This window comes from Cydia fagiglandana, chromosome 3, assembly GCF_963556715.1.
Source record: "Cydia fagiglandana chromosome 3, ilCydFagi1.1, whole genome shotgun sequence".
In the NCBI taxonomy this organism is placed as follows: Eukaryota; Metazoa; Arthropoda; class Insecta; order Lepidoptera; family Tortricidae; genus Cydia; species Cydia fagiglandana.
Genome location: NC_085934.1, coordinates 22,850,981 through 22,872,064, shown reverse-complemented (window position 1 = coordinate 22,872,064; position 21,084 = coordinate 22,850,981). Strand labels below are relative to the sequence as shown.

Here is a 21,084-nt window from a genome sequence, read left to right as displayed (position 1 = left end):
TGGCTAAACTGAACTACAGTGCCATTTGCGAACCATACCGAGCGCTCAGCTACACCACGACCAATTTAAGCTAGATCTACATCCATGTAAAATTGTTCAGTTGACGGCTACAGTTATACTGGTCGATATTTTAACTAGTATTTTATAAGTGATACGAACGTCTGAACGCATCGCTTCTGCGCACGGTCGCTTAGAAGTAGAATGATGTAACTACACATGAAATTGGTAGAGACTTAGTGTGGTTTTGCTTGTGGCTCGTACGGTCACAATTACATAGTTTTACGATTTTATAATCATGAGTATAATGTGTGTAACAGGATAATTATAATGAGATTCTCATTGTTTATGAGTTAACTATGAAGTAAGTAGTACCTAAAGATAAAATACTTAAGTAGGTACCTACTGATAAGTACCATATTGCAAAATAAATATGGAATTAATCACGTATTTGACTACTTTTTTTCTGTCTATACACCTATGGAATCATAAACGCATTATAAGCCTGAATTAGCTATGAACCGCTTGTCTTTATCTCGCATTTTATGGCTCCTCTACACGATGGGCCAGTGCCGGCCACTCCAAGGGACGCAGCCATGCGGTAGAATGAGATAGCAATATCACTTGCTCCTTCTAACGCATAAATTGGAGTGGCCGGCGCTGGGCCATCGTGTAGAGGCGCCATTACTATGCATCACTCTCTGTATTAGCACCTTACGTATTTTAAAACGTTTTAGATTTTCAGATTTCCGCGTTAAAAGCCTTCTTTTTTTGTTAATCCCACCTTTTTATTAGATGGGTATTTTCTTTTGGCTACAAATATAATGACCACCAACAAATACTTTGGTACCCTAAATAAAAAAATCATGCTTACCAAAAAAAATTACTGAACACCAAAAAAATAAGGCCTAAAATTACAAATGTACCACCATTTTAATTACGACTGCACTTCAAATTGTATTCGAATACCAAATATATTGAATGATTACCAAAAATCATTAATGATCACCAAATCTTGAAGACCAAATAAATGCGATATTTTCACCTAAATAAACCACTGTGATACCAAAAAATTTATACATATTACCAAATAAAGTAAAATGATGCCAAAATTACTAGCCCCTCCCGCTCAACCCCCGTACCCCATAACTTAGGTAGGCATACTTAAATGCTACTAGAAAAGTATGTTAGGTTAGGTTTGTACTGCTATCAGTTAAGTGGGCTAGGTTAACACTGCGACCCTTACAGAAACGAATTGCTACTAGAAAAGTGGGTTAGGTTAGGTTTGAACTGCGACCCTTACAGAAAGGAAATGCTACTAGAAAAGTGGGTTAGGTTAGGTTTGAACTGCGACCCTTACAGAAACGAAATGCTACTAGAAAAGTGGGTTAGGTTAGGTTTGAACTGTGACCCTTACAGAAACGAAATGCTACTAGAAAAGTGGGTTAGGTTAGGTTTGAACTCCGACCCACACAGAAACGAAATTCTACTAGAAAAGTGGGTTAGGTTAGGTTTGAACTGCGACCCTTCCAGATAAGAAATGCTACTAGAAAAGTGGGTTAGGTTAGGTTTGAACTGCGAACCTTACAGAAACGAAATGTTACTAGAAAAGTGGGTTAGGTTAGGTTTTGAACTGCAACCCATACAGAAACGAAATGCAACTAGAAAATTTTGCTTTGCTTTAATAGGATAGCAAGATTTAAAAATTTGGTTATAATTTTACATTAAAATGGAGTTCTAATTTTGGTGGTCATTTACTATTTTTGGGTTTACAATGATTATTTTGGTGTCATTTTATTTAATAGGATAGCACGATGTAAAAATTTGGTTATCAATTGACATTAAATTGGGGTTTGAAATTTGGTAATTATTTACAATTTTTGGGTTAATAATGATTAATTTGGTGTCATTTCCTTTAATAGGATAGTAAAATGTAATAAAATTGGTAATCATTTCACATTAAAATGGTGTTATAATTTTGGTGATCATTCATTATTTTAGGGTGGTAAAGTAGATTTTTTTGGTATTAAATTTTATTAAATCTGGTGATCAGTTAAATAGCAGCCTTTTCTTTTCATGAATTTTTATTTGAATTCAGTGTTTGAAAGCAAACGGATCACGCTGGATTAGGTTTTAAGGTTCCTTCCAAAGGAAAAGAAACAAACCCTTATAAAGAACAGAAACTTAGAAATTATTCTGAAATCATTATTTGGACATATCATTATATCACAATAAAACTTTATTCAAAAACCTTTAACCCAAGTTTATTTTGATTTAGGAGAAAAATATAATAGGTATACCTACTACATACAAAATTACTTACAGATGTACTGTATAATTATTTTCGATAGTACATATTTTCACAGAAACTTGCGAACGTGTCTTGCTATTTCAGTCAGTCTCGGTACCTAGAAAAAGTACTGACGTTGGCTGAGGTAGCATGACAAATACGAACGCTTCCGAGAAATTACGATAGATAACAATTATCCACTCATCTGTATTATCCTCCTGAGAGCCTGAAGCAATTGTTTTTGAAATTGGAACTCTTAGTTACACAATAAGAGTTCAAAATAGATTTTGGAATATGCATGTATTAAAAATTGTACGCAGGGACTTAGGAGGATGAGTCTTTATCAAAATGAATGAAGGTAAATAAGTAGATCGTATACTATGTAATATGGTACAAATCTCAAAATTTTGGAAAAAACGGTATCGTCTTGGGTCGTCCCATTCGTTTTTCTTCAAGTTCTTAAATTAGTCCTATTCTGCTTTCGTCACCCATTCTACATTCGTCACAATCGTCGGTGGCCTTCAATGTAGAATGAGTGACGAAAGGAAAATAGGACTAATTTAAGAACTTGACGAAAAACGAATGGGACGACCCAAGACGATACCGAAAAAACTGTCTAATGTCAAACAGACGATGTCGATGTTTTCTTTGGAAAAACCAACTTATTTGTTTGATAATGTTATAGGAATGTTAATACTTACATCACTTGGATATTTTGGAAAACCTGTTTATTTCAATCAAACACTGTGACTTTAACTTTATTGCGAATCTTTTATTTAAACCTCTTTACGACTCTGTGAACTACCAATATCCATTACTATCTCGACCTCTTACATCCAACAGACCATTCAAAAAACGACTCTAACACAAACATCCCAATGTTCATTATTAAATAGCACAGCATCGAGTCGAGAGGTAAACCTATTTGCCGCTACTAAGGGAGAGTACCATCCAATACTGTTGAACTCGAAGTCGTAAATATGTATACAATTTACTGTCTTATTTTAATGGATTAAAGCGAAGAAATGTATACATATTCATGATTTTCGTTGTATAAAAGATCGGGTAAGATGCAGCTGACATGAGGGGAAGTCTTGTTAGTGTGACAGGGGTGTAAAGTGACCTAGAAGCTTGATAAAGTTACAACTTTGTTGGTCTAAGATAGGGTGACACTGGGACATAATTAGACTTGTTGTACTGGTTGACTGAGCTTTTCTTTGACCCCATATTTATTTGTAAAAAGGCCAATAAACTTTAAGATTCACACTTTCGTTGTCTGTACTGAATTATTTGAAAAAGTATATGTAATAGTATTTTTCAAATGCCTATAAAATGTTTTTAGATATAACAATAATGTTTACTCGGGTAATTCCGAATGTCGAAAACTGTCGGATAATTCCGAAAAGAGACTTTTATTATGATGGAATTAAGGGTGATTTTCATCGGAATTTCGGAATTATCCGACATTCGGTATTACCCGAATTCACCTTACATAACTAGTTCAAAGTTCGTCAAAAGTATTTATAAATAGGTACTATTACTAAAGACGTGTTTGTATTTGTAAAACAATTAGAGTGTAACAATAAATACCCACTAATAGATATGTAATCACAAAAACCTGAAATACACCTTATCAAAATAAAATCCTTTGAAACAATTTAAAGTTGAAATGGTATATATTAGCGTAAGGGATTTATTTAGACGATGCGAGAACTCGCATGCGAGTTTCAATACATTGCTGGTTTTGATCGGTCGGTTGAATTGGACGTAACCGTAACAGTTCGCTATGTAGCTAAAATCGCATGCGAGTTCGTGCGCCGTCTAAATCAACCTTAAGACAAAACAGTAGGTACCTATGAATTTCTCTATCTATGTTTGAAATGAAACAGTCGCAGCACAAACTATAACAAAATAATATAATTCCAATTGGTATATCGTCGGGTGACAAGCTGACAAGCAAAAGTAACTAAGTACTATCAAAAATTAAAGTAACAATGCACTTTATTACACTTGTAACACGGTTTATTGTCCAATAATTTCAATGGTGTTAGTTAGTGACTTTTGCTTGGCATCCGACGATATGCAGTGTCTACGCAAAGAACGTGCAGAGAATGCTAAATATGTGGTTTTTCAATGTTTTATTTTTTGTCTATTAACTTACAATGTTTGTATGTAGTAGACCCGCTTCAAAGTGAAAATAATATGAAAATAGGTAAAACATACATACATATTTCTGTTAAAGAAGTAACAGTATAATTGCACATACTTAAATGTAAAACTAACTGCGTGTGAAATCATTGCCCTTTTTATCTAAATAGCTGGTAATGAATCTTATTTAACCTTTATTATAAGATTTATAAGGTTATCATAGCATATAACATGTGTATAATTAATAAACTATTACTATTGTTCATAAATCCCTTGAAGGGATAAGTTCGCCTTTATACAGTCAACTGTAAAAATATGGGTGTACAAATCATCTCAAAAATATGTTCCATAACTCTTATGTCAGTGAACTAAAGAACTATGGGACCAATTTTTGAGCAAGTTGTCTGACACCCATATTTTTACAGTTGACTGTACTTCCTATCCTGTGCCATATTTGTTACATAATTATTTTGTGTTTTATACATACATACATACCTAAATCTTGACGAACTAAATTTATACATAGAGAAGTGTAGCATCATAAAAGATAGGTAAACAGTAAATAATAAACATAAATATAGGTAACATCCATAACTTAAGAAAAATATTTCTGAACAACATATAAATAAATGCCTGTACCGGGATTCCAACCCAGAACCCAGGCAGTAGCACTACCGTCTAGACTAGGCCGCAATGCGCACATAAAGCTAATAATCCTAACCTGAATTTACATCAGCATAGGTCATTTGCCACCATATTTGTAATTCCTAGGGCATTGCCACTGTCGTGCCTAGATTCCGTGCCGAGCGGCACTTTTATATAGCCGCCATAATATTAAAATACTAAAATTGTTGAATACTTCGAAAGTTTGTTTTATTTCTTACCTTTTTCGCCTGTCTAGGGGTTGCGTCTTTCCTCTTTCAGATGATATCATTTGAAGTTCTGAACGCGACATTTCCTGAAAAAAGATATTTCTTTTATTTTATGTAGATGGATAGTATAGTTTAGCAGGCAGGCATCACTACATAAAATACGTAAAAGTATATTATTTAAAACGACTTATCTGGAAATTTAACTTAAATATTCTTATAGAAGCTCTTAGAAACCCTACCAAAACATTAATCCACCTACAAATCCAATGGTGTTAGCAAAAGAACATAGCGGGTTCTACAAAACAAAAATATTGAAACACTGTATACAATACATATGCATCATCATCATTGTCATCATTGTCTTGCCCTTGTCCCATTCACTTGGGGTCGGCGCAGCATGTCTTTCTTTTCCACACCTCTCTGTCGCCCGTCATTTGATCATTCACTTGCATTCGTTCCATATAATCTCTCACACAGTCCATCCACCTTTTCCTCGTACTTCCCTCCACATTCATTCGTAATACCTTTCTCGTCACATGACTTTCATCCCTACGCATCACATTCCCGTACCACGCTAGGCGTTTTGCCCTTACTTTTTCTGCTATGGGTACATATGCATGTAAAAACATAATATATTGTTACCTCTTTATTGGGAAGCCATTTAGTAATTTAATACTAAAACGAATTACTATTGGTCACTAAATGGTCACTAATTCGTGGTGTATGTAGTCATAAAATAAAGCGCCGTCTACAAGAACTGTCGTAATGCTCTGTTATATATTTTATGTATCTTACTCTTGTCTATTGTCTATAATATTTTAAAACAGTTTTCAACACCAAAGTGACGTTTACATAATATAACTTTACTTTTAATAAAACCTTCGGCATAATACACGTGTTACCAACCTTTTTACCCATTTCAACATTTCAAATCCCACATGACATCAGCCATCAAATTCCAGTGTGCCGTCAACGCTACGTTCGTACCTATTTTAATTTCGTATTATTTCATTTTAACCAAAAATGTCTTCGGACATGTCTGGGGGGGACAATTTGGGGGACATAAATGTGACTTTGATGACATTACGGAAGCCTACAGAGCTGAAGAAGGTCATAGATTCAGTGCCGAAGCCTTTGAGGTCTGTACCGAAGAATGGGCTGCCCCTGTGGTATAGGCTTGGGCTGGAATGCAAGCTCCCGGTACCGAAGATGCCTGCTGGGAAAATCACGTTTTCGAGAGGGAGAATTGGCGAGGATGTGAGTACCTGCCAGTTCATTATATGTAGCGCCAGAATGTGGAGAAGACCGGTAGGGGGAATCCGGGAGACTTGCCCAGGTAGGATGAGACTTGTCAATATCAAAATATTTATATTTAAGTTTAGTTTTTAATTCGTTTTATGTTTAGATTATGTGTTATTTTAGGAATGAAATTAAAAGTTATCTTTTATAGCATGCATTTGTCATGTCCCGATAGGTATCTTTAGATATAGGAGTGCTGATAAAATAAATACTACTTAATTTGATTAGGTATCTCACTTTTTTTAATAAAATGTTTCAAGTTTCCCATCTGGGCATGTCTCGCGGATTCCCCCTATATTACATATGTTTTCAGGGAAAACCGTTATATGACAAGAACTCTGTTATTTGTACGTCGTCGCTCAGACACAGTCAGAAAGGAAGATAGCTTCACTCCTTCTGGTCTACCGACCTTCTGGTAGTGGAGTATGTGTACAAACACAAGAGTTAAAAGCGACGAAAGAGCTTGTAGACGGTCTTCCTTTATACACGGTCTTCTACACGACCTAAGTCCACACTATAGCTTATAATTCGTATTTCTTTATTTCTTTCAAACCCGTGGTAGTTAGTTTCTGACGTTCATCACTGTATTGTAATATTTGTGACATGTCTACGTAAATGGTATAAAATTCACTTTATCTTCAGACTGTAGGTAAAAAAATACCAATTTAGGTGACATATTGAAGGTCAATTATGACCATAGCTCTTCTCAAGATAAATTAAAGTTACAGCAAAATTGCAACTAAGTTTTACTTTAAAAAAAAGGTTTCCGTTTTAAATTACACATCACGATCATTCAGTCATACACGATCAAGACACACACATGTACGTACATTTTAAAAATATACTCCTAATTTATTCTTCGAAGCTTAACTAAATTACACGACTCCAAAGTTCAAATGTCACGCCTTTCATTTTAATTCGTAATTTACGAGTCTTAATACTGTCCCGAATTTGCATGTGAACCGTAAGTACCTACCGCTGAAATACTCAAAATAAAGCCAGACTGGAAGCCATTCTGTTTTAACAATTTGATATGGGTTTCACCTTGTTTTGACACGATTTTAATAGTTAGCAGTGTGCACCAGTCAGCGTTACCGTCACCAATCGCGGCTCACACTGGTTGGTGCTGATGAAATGCAAATATTAGCAGGCGTCTGATAGTCTCATCAAGTGTTGCATTGCAGATTGTGGCACGAGAAAGGTTCCGTAGCTTGAAGGGGGTCTACCCCCCGGCTATTCCAACTAGTCTAATTCCTCAAGGAATCCTATCAAACCTCTGAAGTTGAGTACGACCTCGGGGAGATCTCTCGGAGATCCGAGATGTTTTGCATTGTAGAAACCACTTCGCTGCATTCGGGCAGCATATGAGAAGCTGTCTCTTGTCTTTATTCACCCTCGGCATACTGGCACCTGAATAAAATTAAAAAGATGTTTGTTAAATGATCCATGATGTCGCTAGTTCTCTGGCATTTCGCTCGCACTTATTTGTGCGCGTGAGGTGCATGTTGGTTGATATTCAAAGTCCCATCAAAATGAGATGAAACCCATATCAAATGGTTCCAACAGAATCGGCCTTCAGGGCTTAGTATTCAGTATCTCCATACAGCCAATGAAAAGATGCCATTACAGACGCGCTGGATGAGGCGTATGTAAACGCCTTAATACCTTAATCTCGATGTAAGCTACGTTTTCAACAGAGTTCTTAACTCGACTGTATTATTATCATTTTACTGAATATTTTCTGGAACGTAAAAGCTCTCTTTGTGTGTTTCAAGCTTTATAATCCTTCTTACTTCAGAACTCTATCGTATAACGGATTTATTGTGACATTTTCTTTTTAATAAATAATTATTTAAGGACAATCTTACCCAAGTTGATCTAGTCAGCTCAATAAGCTTTACACAGCCTAAATCAAGACAAGAATCCATAATCTGAATACCGGTGCTTGAAAAAAAAAAGAAATACAACAGACATTATTTTGCATTACAAGCTCAAAAATATGTTAACTATCCCTTCCAAATGAAAAACCCGCCTTCATGCTAAAAAATATTCAAAGTCCCGACGCAATGCATAGTTGCATACCTATTAGGAGTATTAGGTATCTCAGCGCGATTTGTTTGCATAAAACAAGATAAGGATTTAACACTCAACTTATCTTCCTCAAGAGTCTTGTTTATATCTCAGGGATTAAATTTCGTTTTCACTACGACAAGGGCGTAGGGCGTATGAGGTCTTTAGCGAGTTGAGTCTTTGTTTCAACAAAGGTTTGGTAGGTGCTTTAGTAGTGATCTCATTGAATAAAGATACTAAAAGTGCAAGTGTAGCGACCGGTATGTCAAGGCAAAATGTGTATCATCATTAGGTTAGTACAGTCATCAGCAATAGTATCTTACACAACTAGGGCCGCAAAAATATGTGACACGTTCTTATTTGGAGCGCAATAAGAGCGCGTCGTACATTTTTGCGGCCCTAGTTGTGTAAGATACTATTGCTGATGACTGTACCTTGCCATAGTAACTAAAATAAAAGACATATTTTTGTGTGGGCCCAGCGCCCGGCGCTTATATAAGGATTTGGCGTCGCGTTTGGTCGATGCCACGGGTGACCAAAGGGATGGCCAATATTTTGCCCAGAGAATTAGTATCGCTGTTCAGCGGGGAAATGCGGCCAGCCTGCTGGGTACACTGCTTGCTGGCGGTGAGTTGGAGAGTGTATTTTATTTGTAGGTATTTGTTTTTTGTGTTGTTGTTTTTTTGCCTTTTTAATGTGTATTTTTAGAGTAAGTCAGTTGATGAAGCCTGTTGCGGATTTTATCGCTGTAGTTTTTTGTGACAATGCTTGTAGCTGATTGTCAATTTGTGTACACCTGACGAAGCCTGCATTGCGGATATAAAAGGGCATTTCTCAGGAGGGCCGTTTTTACGTGTCCGGGGCAGTAATTGATTGAATTTACTGTTCAATAAATCTGAATTAATTTAGGCATGATCTTCAGCTTATATTCCGTCTGGGACACTATCAAATTATTTATTTATTATTTAAATAATCCAAGAAAAAGAAATTCAAATGCCAAAAATGATGTTCGGTGGGCGTGTCCCGCACCCAGATTTTATGAAACAAAAAATTATTACTCAAGATGGGGCATTAGATCGGAGTTATTATGGGTATTCACGCTTAGGGTATTAGTTAGCTTATCATATTCTTTATATCATAATAATGTGTTTGGTCAACACATTGAATAAAACCAAATTTACGATGTGTCCCGGGCTAGTGACTGATATCGGTGTAATTTGCAAAACATGTCAGTACTCCTTCAAAGTTGTAGACCAGGAACTCAGTGTCTCAAACATAGTATGCTTTAGTTGTGCCTTAACCGTTGAATAAAGTAGAGGTACAGTCACAGTACAATAAAGTGATTTTTTAAACGTTTCTCCGTCCTTCGCTGGGTTTGGTCCTATGTTTTTTTGAGATCGGTGGTGCAATTTACTCCGAAAGTTTTAGTGCAATTATCGTTATGTAAGTGATTAAGAAGTCATCGAAAGTACGTAAATCCACCATTATTACATCTCCTCTGTATCGTTCATGCTATTTCTGTAATTGCTAAAAAGCGATTAATTTTGATATCGCTGGTGTTGATTTCCCTGGTTTCGGTGGATTTTTTGACCACCGATATCAAAAAAGTGATCACTGAATTCAAATCCTGCTTTGTAAACTAGTTTGTTGTACTAATTTATCATGTCTAAAAAGTGAAAGATACGTTGTACAAACGTAAAATTATGTTTGTAAGTAAATTATGTCATAGTAGGTACACAAAATCACTAGTTCACTATGAGTAGTTTTTTAAACCAGACGTATAGACCCAATGTTTCTTTCTCTGTCTTGATATTCTTTTCCAACCAATTAAGTAAATTATGTTTGTTGTCCTCTGTATCACCGGAGGCCCTACACCTCGATACCTTTAAACATGTCAGCCATGTTAAATAAATGTAGTCAATTAGATCCCACTTCTTTTAAAATAACTTGTGTATGTAAGTACTATGCAAGGTGAACCCAAGGGACAGGATGTACAGAACAAGGGATTAAAAATAAAATAGCATTCTAATGTCGAGATCGCTTCAAAGGCACTGAGCGTACCTACTGATCGATATTTCTAAAGCATAGCCATAGACACAAATTGAACACAGCAAATGTTTTAACAATCCTCAATGTCTTATATCTTTGTCAACAACTTTGTTACAATTTAGCTCAAGTGTTTGAGGGTGCTGGAGATCATAATTAATTGGTAATTGGATCTTCAAGCATTACTCGACTACTTCAAATATTATAGTTTTAAATTGACGGAGTTCACGCTTTTAAACTCTTTTATTAAAAAAATACTTGTTTTCCGTATTGCATCACATTGCTTTGTAAGTACATTAAATATTTAATGAGCATTGAACACCACTCAAGAGTGTATTGTTTATCGGGTGCAGGTAACATAAGTTTTTTTTAGATGCGTGTGCGGTCGGATTGCGTGAAACAAACATCTTCTCCTTCATGGATATAATAATGCAATGAATAAGTGATTATAATGTGCGAATTTGTGGTTGACAATGTCGACATGTCTAAAACTCGTTTCAGGACCACACATCACCCTATTATATGAGGCCAGTCATATAGTGTGGGACATCTTCTAGAGATGTTGATTTACAAGCCGTAATTTGGTTATTTTAAAATCTTGAGTCTATATCTATTAAATTTATGTAAGCTTTCGAGATCATTAGCCTTGTTACATCGCTTATCAACAAATAGGATTGAAAAATATGATTAAGATAATTATATAATTGAGATATAAAACCTAAATGTGATTTTGGTGTAAGCATTATTGAATTCGGTGACGCAAATTGATTTCAGTGCCTGCACATGATTTCGGTGTTTTTTAAATCTCAAATATCTTGAAAACTATAAGGTTCTAATGGAGGCCTCCACTACCAATATTTTTTATATTAAGGGTAGATTTTAGGAAATAAACTCGCATATTATACAGGGTGGAAAGGCACGACGATCCTTTCCGCAAAAGGGGGGTTGTTTAGCCTAAGCTCTATATTTTTTCCATAGAAACTATGTTAATATGGGCAACCGTTTCTAAATTATGGCCTTTTAAACATCCGTGCAAAAAACTACTTTGTTGTAACCCTAACAGGTGACAGGGTTAATGAACTTACTTGTAAACAATTAGTATACGACAGGAAATTATGCTAATTTGTTGCCATCTAACCATTCTTAGGTCTGCTTTCAACACGGTAAGAATCGTTGCAGGATTTTCGCTTTCTTAGTGGTTCCACTTGTTCAATACTTGAATTAAGTAGTTATGTTATTCCTTAATATTATTAATACTAACCACAACATTGTTTACAACGACAGTTCAAATTGTGACATTGACAACCACTCAAAAGTACGCAATTGTCTTATAAATATCTCTGGTTTCCTTGGCTGATAAAAAGGTTTTAGTTTCTTAACACGTTTCACAAAATTATTTTCGAATAATTGGAAACTATCTAAAATAATAAAAAATTACAAGTAGGTTGTGTTTGATGGATTAAAGAACTTGCAAAAATGAAATACTAAGAATAAATCAAGAATAAATATTTCTTAAATACCTAACTAACAAACCTTCTTGCGTGGTAGGAAATAGACAAGACGTCTGATGTTTGAAATTAAATTGTTATTGAACTTTATTTATCTAATGTCATATTCTGCAAATAAAAATGCCGTGTTGGATGCTCGTGGTTATTTAAATCTGTGGGCTGTGTAAAAGATATGGTGTACCAAACGGAATGTGAAACTGCGGACGAAATGAGACATTAAAGGCTAATTGCTGCTTTTGACAATCTGCGGAGGAAAAATTACGAAGAGCATACCTACACTATCACATGGGCAATGTGCGCGGGCTCGGGTGCGGGCTGCGGCGTACAAGACACCGAGGTACATTTGAACACCGTATGTAAAGAGAAGATAGTGTTAAATATTGGCAAAAAGTAATTATCTAAGAAAGTAATAAAATTGTATGTAATATTTTTACATTCATTTGATTCTGTCATTTGATCATTGCGATTCTGTCAACGATCGGAAAAAAGCGTAAAGACCCGAGCTTTCCCGACGGGGATCCTTAATCTAGCCGTCATGTGCACATGCTATAGGGTTATCACCACAGTTAAAAAGTAGAAAATTTGGTATTTTTATTTTTTACTCAATTAACGATTCTTACCATTACCAATCTGCTCTGTATCGTTTAAACGACCTAATACTTCCGGGAAGGATCGTCGTGCCTTTCCACCCTGTATAAGTAAAAAAAAAATTTTGGCACCGAAGTCAGGCACCGAATGTCATCTCTGAGAATCGCCCAAAAGTATGGTCCCTGTATTTATTGTTAAAAACAGCTAAACTACCATACATTAGCTTGAAACGTAATATCTTAAAATTTATATCCGTGATAATTTTAAGCCACACCTAATGAAATGCAAACTTATGTACAGTAGCCGTAATAAAACCTGTCCATCAATATCTTTCTTCACGCTTTAAAAGCTAATGACATCGCTTAAAATCGTTTATCGAAAATATCACATTTCAAAACTAGTAGAAGAACGCCTTAACTTCATATAAAACTTATGACATTACCATCTTTATCGGTGTCAGAAATGTTTCGAACTTTTAGATTGCTTTAAACTACAGTACAGTCAGCAACACAAGTGACTATTGGCGTTATTGATAAATGCGCTACAAGCCTCAACAATTAGACATTTTGACTTATCTCCAGTCGCCATCAGAATAATTATATCGGGGCGGCCAATGTGCTCACGAATATCTGAACACGCCTCTATAGTCAAGGCGCTAAGAGTGAGTTTTCAGACATTTTTGAGGATTAGGTTAAATTTTTGTCAGACGGTAGCGAAAAAGGTATGTCAGGATCGTAGCAAGTGGAAATCCGTGGTCTCTGCCTACCCCTCCGGGAAATAGGCGTGATTATATGTATGTATGTATGGTAGCTAGAGTAGAAACGGTTAGAATGAGATGAGCGATATCGCCTATCCCCACGTGGAGTCTTTAAAAACGTTTAACACAAACATCTGGTGCTGACTGTAGAGCCTTTTAGTGTCACTTAGCTGGCTTCCGCAGCCGTTAACCTTCTAAACAGCGTTTCAGTTTGTGACGGGCTCACAACGAGGCAATGGATGCATGACCTTTTCAGGATTCTCACCTGGGTTGATACCTAGGTCTATTTTATAACATTTACATTTTCGCGTTTTGAACACTTATTAAATCACATAATTTGCAATCGGGTCTATCGTGAATTTATTTTGCACCTTTATTTACCGTTGTTGGTATAGGAATTTTGTTGCTAGGTAACTGGAACTATTTGTAAATAAAAAATCGAGCATATAAAGGATTTGGCATTCTCAACGACGATGGGCAATAATTATGCATAAACTAAAGTCACGAAATATACATTCTGTAGTCATTATAATACCTCTAAATAACTTTGTAGTAAAAAGAAACAGTTAAAAAGAAGGTTATAATGCCACGATTTTCTGTCTTCGTCAATTTGCTTTTGATACCAGAGCATATTGCTTGACACTTTTGGTTAACAAAGCAGACCGCCGCTATAAGCCATAAGTGACAAAATAAGGGATAAAAGATTGCCACGAGCACGACCCGTCATTTTAGTCGTATCACCCCCATCCCTTACCAAACACTCGCTTCAACACAACTATTGTAACTCTGAACCTTATTACTAATATTTATAGCATACTAGTTTCTGCCCGTCACTTCGTCTGCGTGGAATTGATGAAAACTATCCTATGTCCTTCCTCCGACTTCATATTAAATTTCAGCTAAATCGGTTCAGCTGTTTAAGCGTGAGGAGGTAATAGACAGATAGGGTTATTTTCGTACCTATTCATAAGTTCGTAGTTATTGGGCACTGCTTTATCTACAAACGTGGGATGATGATGATGATAAAAATAATCCTATATCCTTCCCTGACCCTCAAACTACCCCCATACCAATTTTCATCTAAATGGGTTTAGTGGTTTAAGCGTGAGGAGGTAATCATATGACTAGGGAATTTGAGGTCAATATTAATATTACAGTAGAAAGTTAAAGTCAAAATGTTGTGCGGATCAGAGAGGGTCCAAAGTAACAATACGCCTGAGAAATTGCGGGACCCTCATGGGCCTGTATAAATAACTGTACATTTGACGGCCCGGCCGGGAAATGGTGTGTTTCTGCGGGTGACTCCCACACGTTGACATAATGAATGGTTGTAGGTAGGAAAGAAGGCAACAAGAAGAAACAAAAAGCGGGGCGTAATGAGGTTACGTTTATCAATTTCTGCTCTTGCTACTTTTAGAAATCGAATGTGTTAAAATAAGTAAGTAATAAGGCTAAGTAAAATATCTATACCTGCGAATTTAAACTAGTAGTACATATCGTTTTAAAATTATCTCGGGCCTCAAATTATCTCCAATTCTCCATACCATAGATTTAGATTTAAATTTAGATATTTATTCTCATAATATTAAATTACATTATAAAATTTATAAATTATGCTAGACTAATCTACACGAATTTATATTATGATCGTCATTCAAATTTACGTAATATTATGTAATAGATTAAAAAATGTTACAACAGCTTAGACAAATTAAAAAATGTCTTACAATAATTAATCATTCCCATCTAAATCGGTTCAGTGGTATAAATGTGAAGAGATATAATCCGACAGAATAACCTACTTTCGCATTTTAAAATTAGTACGGGTTTCAAAGATTCACATATTTCTCAACTAATGGATAAACGTTTTAAAATGAACATAGATATTCCACGATCACACCAAATTGTTTACCAGCCAACCATCTGTTGTTCCAACTTCCAATTAATTTCGAACAGCTATCACGATCTAATAGGATTATACAAAATACCGGCTGCTGTTTAGCTTATAAATAATTTTACGTCAGTACTGAAATGACTGATATTTTATAGGTATTCTGTGGCACATATTACCTTATTTACTACGGGTAACTGTCTTTTGGTCCGTCGCTTTACTTTTAATATTATAGTAGCAGACGATTTTTGTCATCACCCGACCCGGTATAGTTCACAAGGTACAGTGGAGTTCACAAACGTTGGCTTGTAAAGTAAATATGTTTTCATCACACTTGCTCGAAAAAGATCTTATTACATGCAGGTGTACTGAATGATAAAGGCTTATTTGTTTCCGCGGGAGAAAAAAAAAAGCTATGACTCCGTAGATCCGTGATTTATTAAAAGTCCTTTTAGCTCGTTTTACAGTTCCCAGGGTTAGGTCCGGACGGGATTATATTTGTTCGGTTGGGTGGAATCATAACAACGAATCATTTGTACGTTTATCCAACCGTTTGATTGCGATTTCCAGTTATCGAAGAATAACCATTGTATAGTCAGCTTCGATAATATACCTATTATCTAAGGTAGAGCACCTTTCATCTCAGCCTGGTGATAGTAGTTTGGGACTAAAAGCACAGATTATATAATAGTTCTTACGAACAGATACTTTTCTCTCAAACAAAACGCAAATACCTACCGTTTTGATACCTACACAAAAATACAATGGAGTGACCTTCAACGCGCCGCTCCCCGCACCGCGCGCACCGGCACAACGCTAGGGTTGCTGACGCTTAGAAATGATAAATAAATACCTACTTAAACAGCGGAGTGAAATAAAAGGAAAGCTAAATCTTAAATTATACCTAATATTCCGATTATGTGTGTTTGCGAAATAGTCATTTTAAAAGGTCATATGTCCCTGCAGTAACCGCAGTGTTTACGCCGTTTTATAAACCGCGCAATAATCCCAGCAAGAATTATTTTAAAACTTCGTGTAATTTAAAACCAGATAGAGATTAATGTTACACAATAAAGAAAAATAATATAAACCCCATGAATACAAGTAATTAATTATAAGTTAACCAGAGCAAAAATGAGTAAGTAGGCACTTTCCGGTGTAAAGTTAACTTACTGTCGTTAAACTAAACATTTACCAAAATAAATTAAAAATATGCTACCTATTTCAAATAGATAGATATCTAAAACTATACATTTGTCATACATAATAAACATTACATGTTTAATTAAAGAAATTCAATAGTAGGTAGGTACCTACTACGTAGCTTGTAACTATCGTAAAAAATGACTGTGCGGTGCGGCGCGCGGTGACGTGCGTACGTGAGCGCGTGTGGCAACCAACTGGCTTGCTTTTCTACCGTGAACGGGAGCGGATTCGTAGGTATTAAACCGAGCTCCCGCGGAGAGTTCCATAGGCCTGCTAAAAGTAGTATAGGCCCTATTCGAACTTTATTCTTTGGTTGGTCGGGAGCAGATCTACTCCAAATATATTATATTCAACTTAACACGTTCGCGGACGCTCAGTCACACCAGTTGGACACCTAAATTTTGTATGGAAATATTGGGACTGTTATAGCGTTCCTGTCACTACAAATATATCTTTTAGGTTTGTATATGACGCGTAATGCTATGCAAGGCGAATGCTAAGCAATCCGCGTCAATATGAAGTATATTTTTTATACGCTATGTGACAACAAATGCTATACAATTCGGATGCATAAGCATGTCTGTCACATGACGTAGTCAAGATGGGATTTTATATGACATCGCATGTTATAGCATTCATACATCGTGCTCGATGGACTTGATGGCTGAGACTTCTGACTTCCTAAGGGCGATATTTTTGCTCTAAAGACTCATTTGCTGACCTCTTCAAACAATTTTCTTCTTCTGTTTTGTTCCCTCTTTGCTTATCATTGTAATAATGAGTCCATCTCATACATGCCCCATGCCAAGCACGTTCGCTGTTCATTCGACCTCAAATTATGTGATACTACCTACAAATTATGCGTTGGAGACCGGCTCTAATCTAAAGGCCCGGTCATGGGTCTCATAGCATGTTGTAGAGAGTCGAGTTGCAATGTTGAGCTCTCTTAAAATGAGAGGTTTGTTCTTCTAGCTGTCCAAGGTATACGCAGCATTTTACGCCAACACTACTTCTCAAAAGTGTCAATATGTACCGCATTACACTTTTTCAGTTCCCTGTAACGCACCGCCGCGTTAAGTTCTGGACGTAAAGCGTCCACCACTTTTCCTGCCAAGCGATGATTCACCCAACTTTATACTCTTTTTTGGATGCATCTACATCAAATACAAGGCATGAAATATACACAGAATGATACCACAAATGCGTGTCATAAGGTGCTTACCTTTTGGGAGGTGATCATCGAGCGCCAACAGGCTATAATTCACAATTATATGACCAAAACTATGACTAGTAACGTAATTATTTCAATAATAGGTATACACATTCATGCCTCACTTTTTCACATTAATCGTTATCAAAATTTTACTGTAGTATAATTAACAGCAAGTAAACACGTTTGTTTATTAAAACACAATGAAAAACTTAAAGAAATTGTAAGAAAAACATTAATTACGATTTTATAAAAATACGTCAAAATCGCTATCGCGCACGAAATTGACCCAAATTACATGTGTCCACTCCCAGACGCACCTGCCGGGCTACTAAGGGAGCTGCCATACAAAGACGAATGCTATAGCATCCGCGTCACAGAAAGGGGGGCCAATTTGGAGACGTCACAGGATAATTTTTAACTTCGATAAAACTATGTAATATGGCAGTACGCATTATTTGACTCTGGTGACTGGTAGAGGAAAAGTTGATGAATAATATTATACTGTGGTTAAGCGGATTGATAAGCATTTCAACGAAGAAATTTAAAAAGAATAACGGATGCAATAGCAGGCGCGTCACCAGGAGGCAGAGTTGGGCATTATTCGAATTATTTTTCATCTAAATAATTATTCGAATAAACAATCATTCGTCGTGGAATTATTCGCGAATAATTTATTCGCGAATAAATCATTCGTCTACATTTTCGAATATTAAATGAATTATTCGTTATTTTATTCGAATAAATACCACGAATGATATTTTAGTACACGCTCAGATTTGCCATCGATAAGCAACTCGAGCGTATTTTAGGGTCAAGGGATTATATCGCAGGTAGCTAACTAGAAAGAGACCGATATATGAAAGAGCGACAAAACCACGTAACTCAACTTTCTTATCAGTTGTGTACTGTAGAGTTTACTTGTGTTAATTATTATTTGTTAGTAACTTAGTAATTCTTTAGTCGTTCGCATACTTCGGTCTAAGCCAGTCACTGCATATTATTTCGCTCATCACTGTGATACAAAGGCTACACTTGCACTTTTATAAAAATGAGTGAAGTTAATGACGATGACGATAAGTGCAGTAGCGATAGCTCTTTAAACTCTACGGACTTAAGTGAAAAAAGTGGTACAGTACCAGCAGATCTAACAAAATCGTCCTTGTCGTCCTTGACCATACTAGATGGTAATTTTTTTCAAGTTGATTCCGGGACTCTAAATGAAAAAAGTGTTAAAGCGACCTGTGTAAAGTGTTTACCAAAAATTGTCAAAATAAAAGGACTTTCCAGTTCAACATCGAATTATATTAGTCACCTTAAAAGAAAACACGGCGAGGAAACTGTTGCAGAGTACCATGCATACGCAGAACAGAAGAGATGCCGAAAGCGAAACGACACATTCTCGAGCGAAGAGTCATCCTGCTCAAATCAGATTAATCAAGCAAACTTTGAAAAAGATCTTCGAAACTTCTTCGTTCATTCGATGATTCCTCTGAATGTGGTAGAAGATCCGTTTTTTGCAATAATGTTAAATAATTTGGAAATTAAAAGGCACGGACTAAATTTAATCAGTCGAAGATCATTAAGCCGCAAAATCACAGAATCCCAAACGCAGGAAATGTCACGCATAAAGTTGGAATTGGAAGGAGCTGAAAACGTTTGCACCGTTGTAGACATATGGTCATGCCGAAAAAGGAGTTTTTTTGGAATGACTGTCCATTGGCTTGACTCTGAGTTAAACAGAAAATCAAAAACGTTAGCCTGTCGTCGATTTGCTGGCGTTCACAACTACGAACGTATTGCCATGTTATTGGAGGAAGTGCATACGGATTTTGGTTTGAGCACGGATAAAATCGTAGCAACTGTGACGGATAATGGTTCTAACTTCGTAAAAGCGTTTAAAGAGTTTGGTTTATCTATCGAATCAATGGAAGATTATGACTCCGACTCTGAAGAAGACGATTCAAATGGACTACACGAAAATTCCGAAGAGCAAAATATTATATTGCCTTCGCATCTCAGATGTGCAGCACATACGCTTAATCTGTGTGCAGGAAGCGATGCCAATCGGCTTCTTAAAAAAAGCAACAACTCAGCTTTATCCGAAATCCATCATAAAGCCATTGAGAAATGCAACGTGTTATGGAATGCCGCAGGACGTCCAAAAACAGCAGAGATAATCCAAGATGTTCTAGGCCATACACTCAGCAAGCCTGGCGTCACTAGATGGAATAGTTTATACGATGCCATGAAACAAATATATTCTATAAAAGACAAAAATATATTACTACACAGAGCTTTAAGCTTAACAAATTTCATCAGTGACCGCGAAATTGAATATATAAAGGAATATATTGTATGCTCGGCACCAATCGCCGAAGCTCTGGATATTTTACCAATGTATACTACGGGCTTTTATTACCGTGTTTGATGGCTTTGAGAAAGAAGTTACAGAAACTACGAAATAGTTCTTTGAAATTTTGCGATGTCAATTGTTATACAGAAAGTGTGGAAAAGAGATTTGAAGAGTTTTTCAACATTTTCACTGGTGTTGCCGAACGTGCATCAGTTGCGGCTTTGTCATACCCACGATTTAAAAACAAGTGGTTTCCTTGTATCACACCGCACACTCAAGAAAGGATCAAAACGATTTTTAAAAATGTAATAACAAAAGAGATTACAGAATCAAATGACAAAAATGGCGCAGAAGAACTTATTACAAACCCGGAAAATCCTTTTTTTGATTTCGATTCTGACTCAGATGATGCGACCGACATAAGCGCACGTGAAGTTCAACAAAAAAATACTCCTAAATCACGAGCTGAAGTAATGATGACTCAGTTCTTTGCCGAGCGCGATTGCACTATGGCAGTTTTAAACCGCTATGATGAAATCAAAAAGATCTTCAAAAAGTACAATACACCACTGCCTTCATCGGCGTCTGTTGAACGTGTATTTTCATATGCGACAATGATAAACCTCCCCAAATCAAATAGGCTCTCAGACCATTTGTTTGAAGAACGAGTTGTTTTAAAAACGAATTTAAAAAATGTGTAATATGATTTTTGTGTACTGTAATGTGTAATATTATGTTAATATTTATTAAAAGAAGTTTGATTAATGATATATTTTTGATGTTAAGTACAGACGGACTGCATCCCGAGTATCCCGACTGCAATTTGTATGGGAACTGCACGCCAAC

At 36.2% G+C, this 21,084-nt stretch overlaps 1 protein-coding gene across 1 annotated transcript in view; it reads left to right on the top strand.

Annotated features, from left to right (window-relative positions):
* The first annotated feature begins 6,265 nt into the window (after window positions 1–6,265).
* Window positions 6,266–21,084, top strand: part of LOC134680465 (uncharacterized) — a 42,270-nt gene continuing 27,451 nt past the window's right edge. Inside the window, exon 1 of the mRNA XM_063539596.1 lies at window positions 6,266–6,564. Within this exon, the coding sequence (XP_063395666.1) occupies window positions 6,331–6,564 (234 nt within the window). The 5' untranslated portion in view covers window positions 6,266–6,330. The remainder of the gene's footprint in view (window positions 6,565–21,084) is intronic.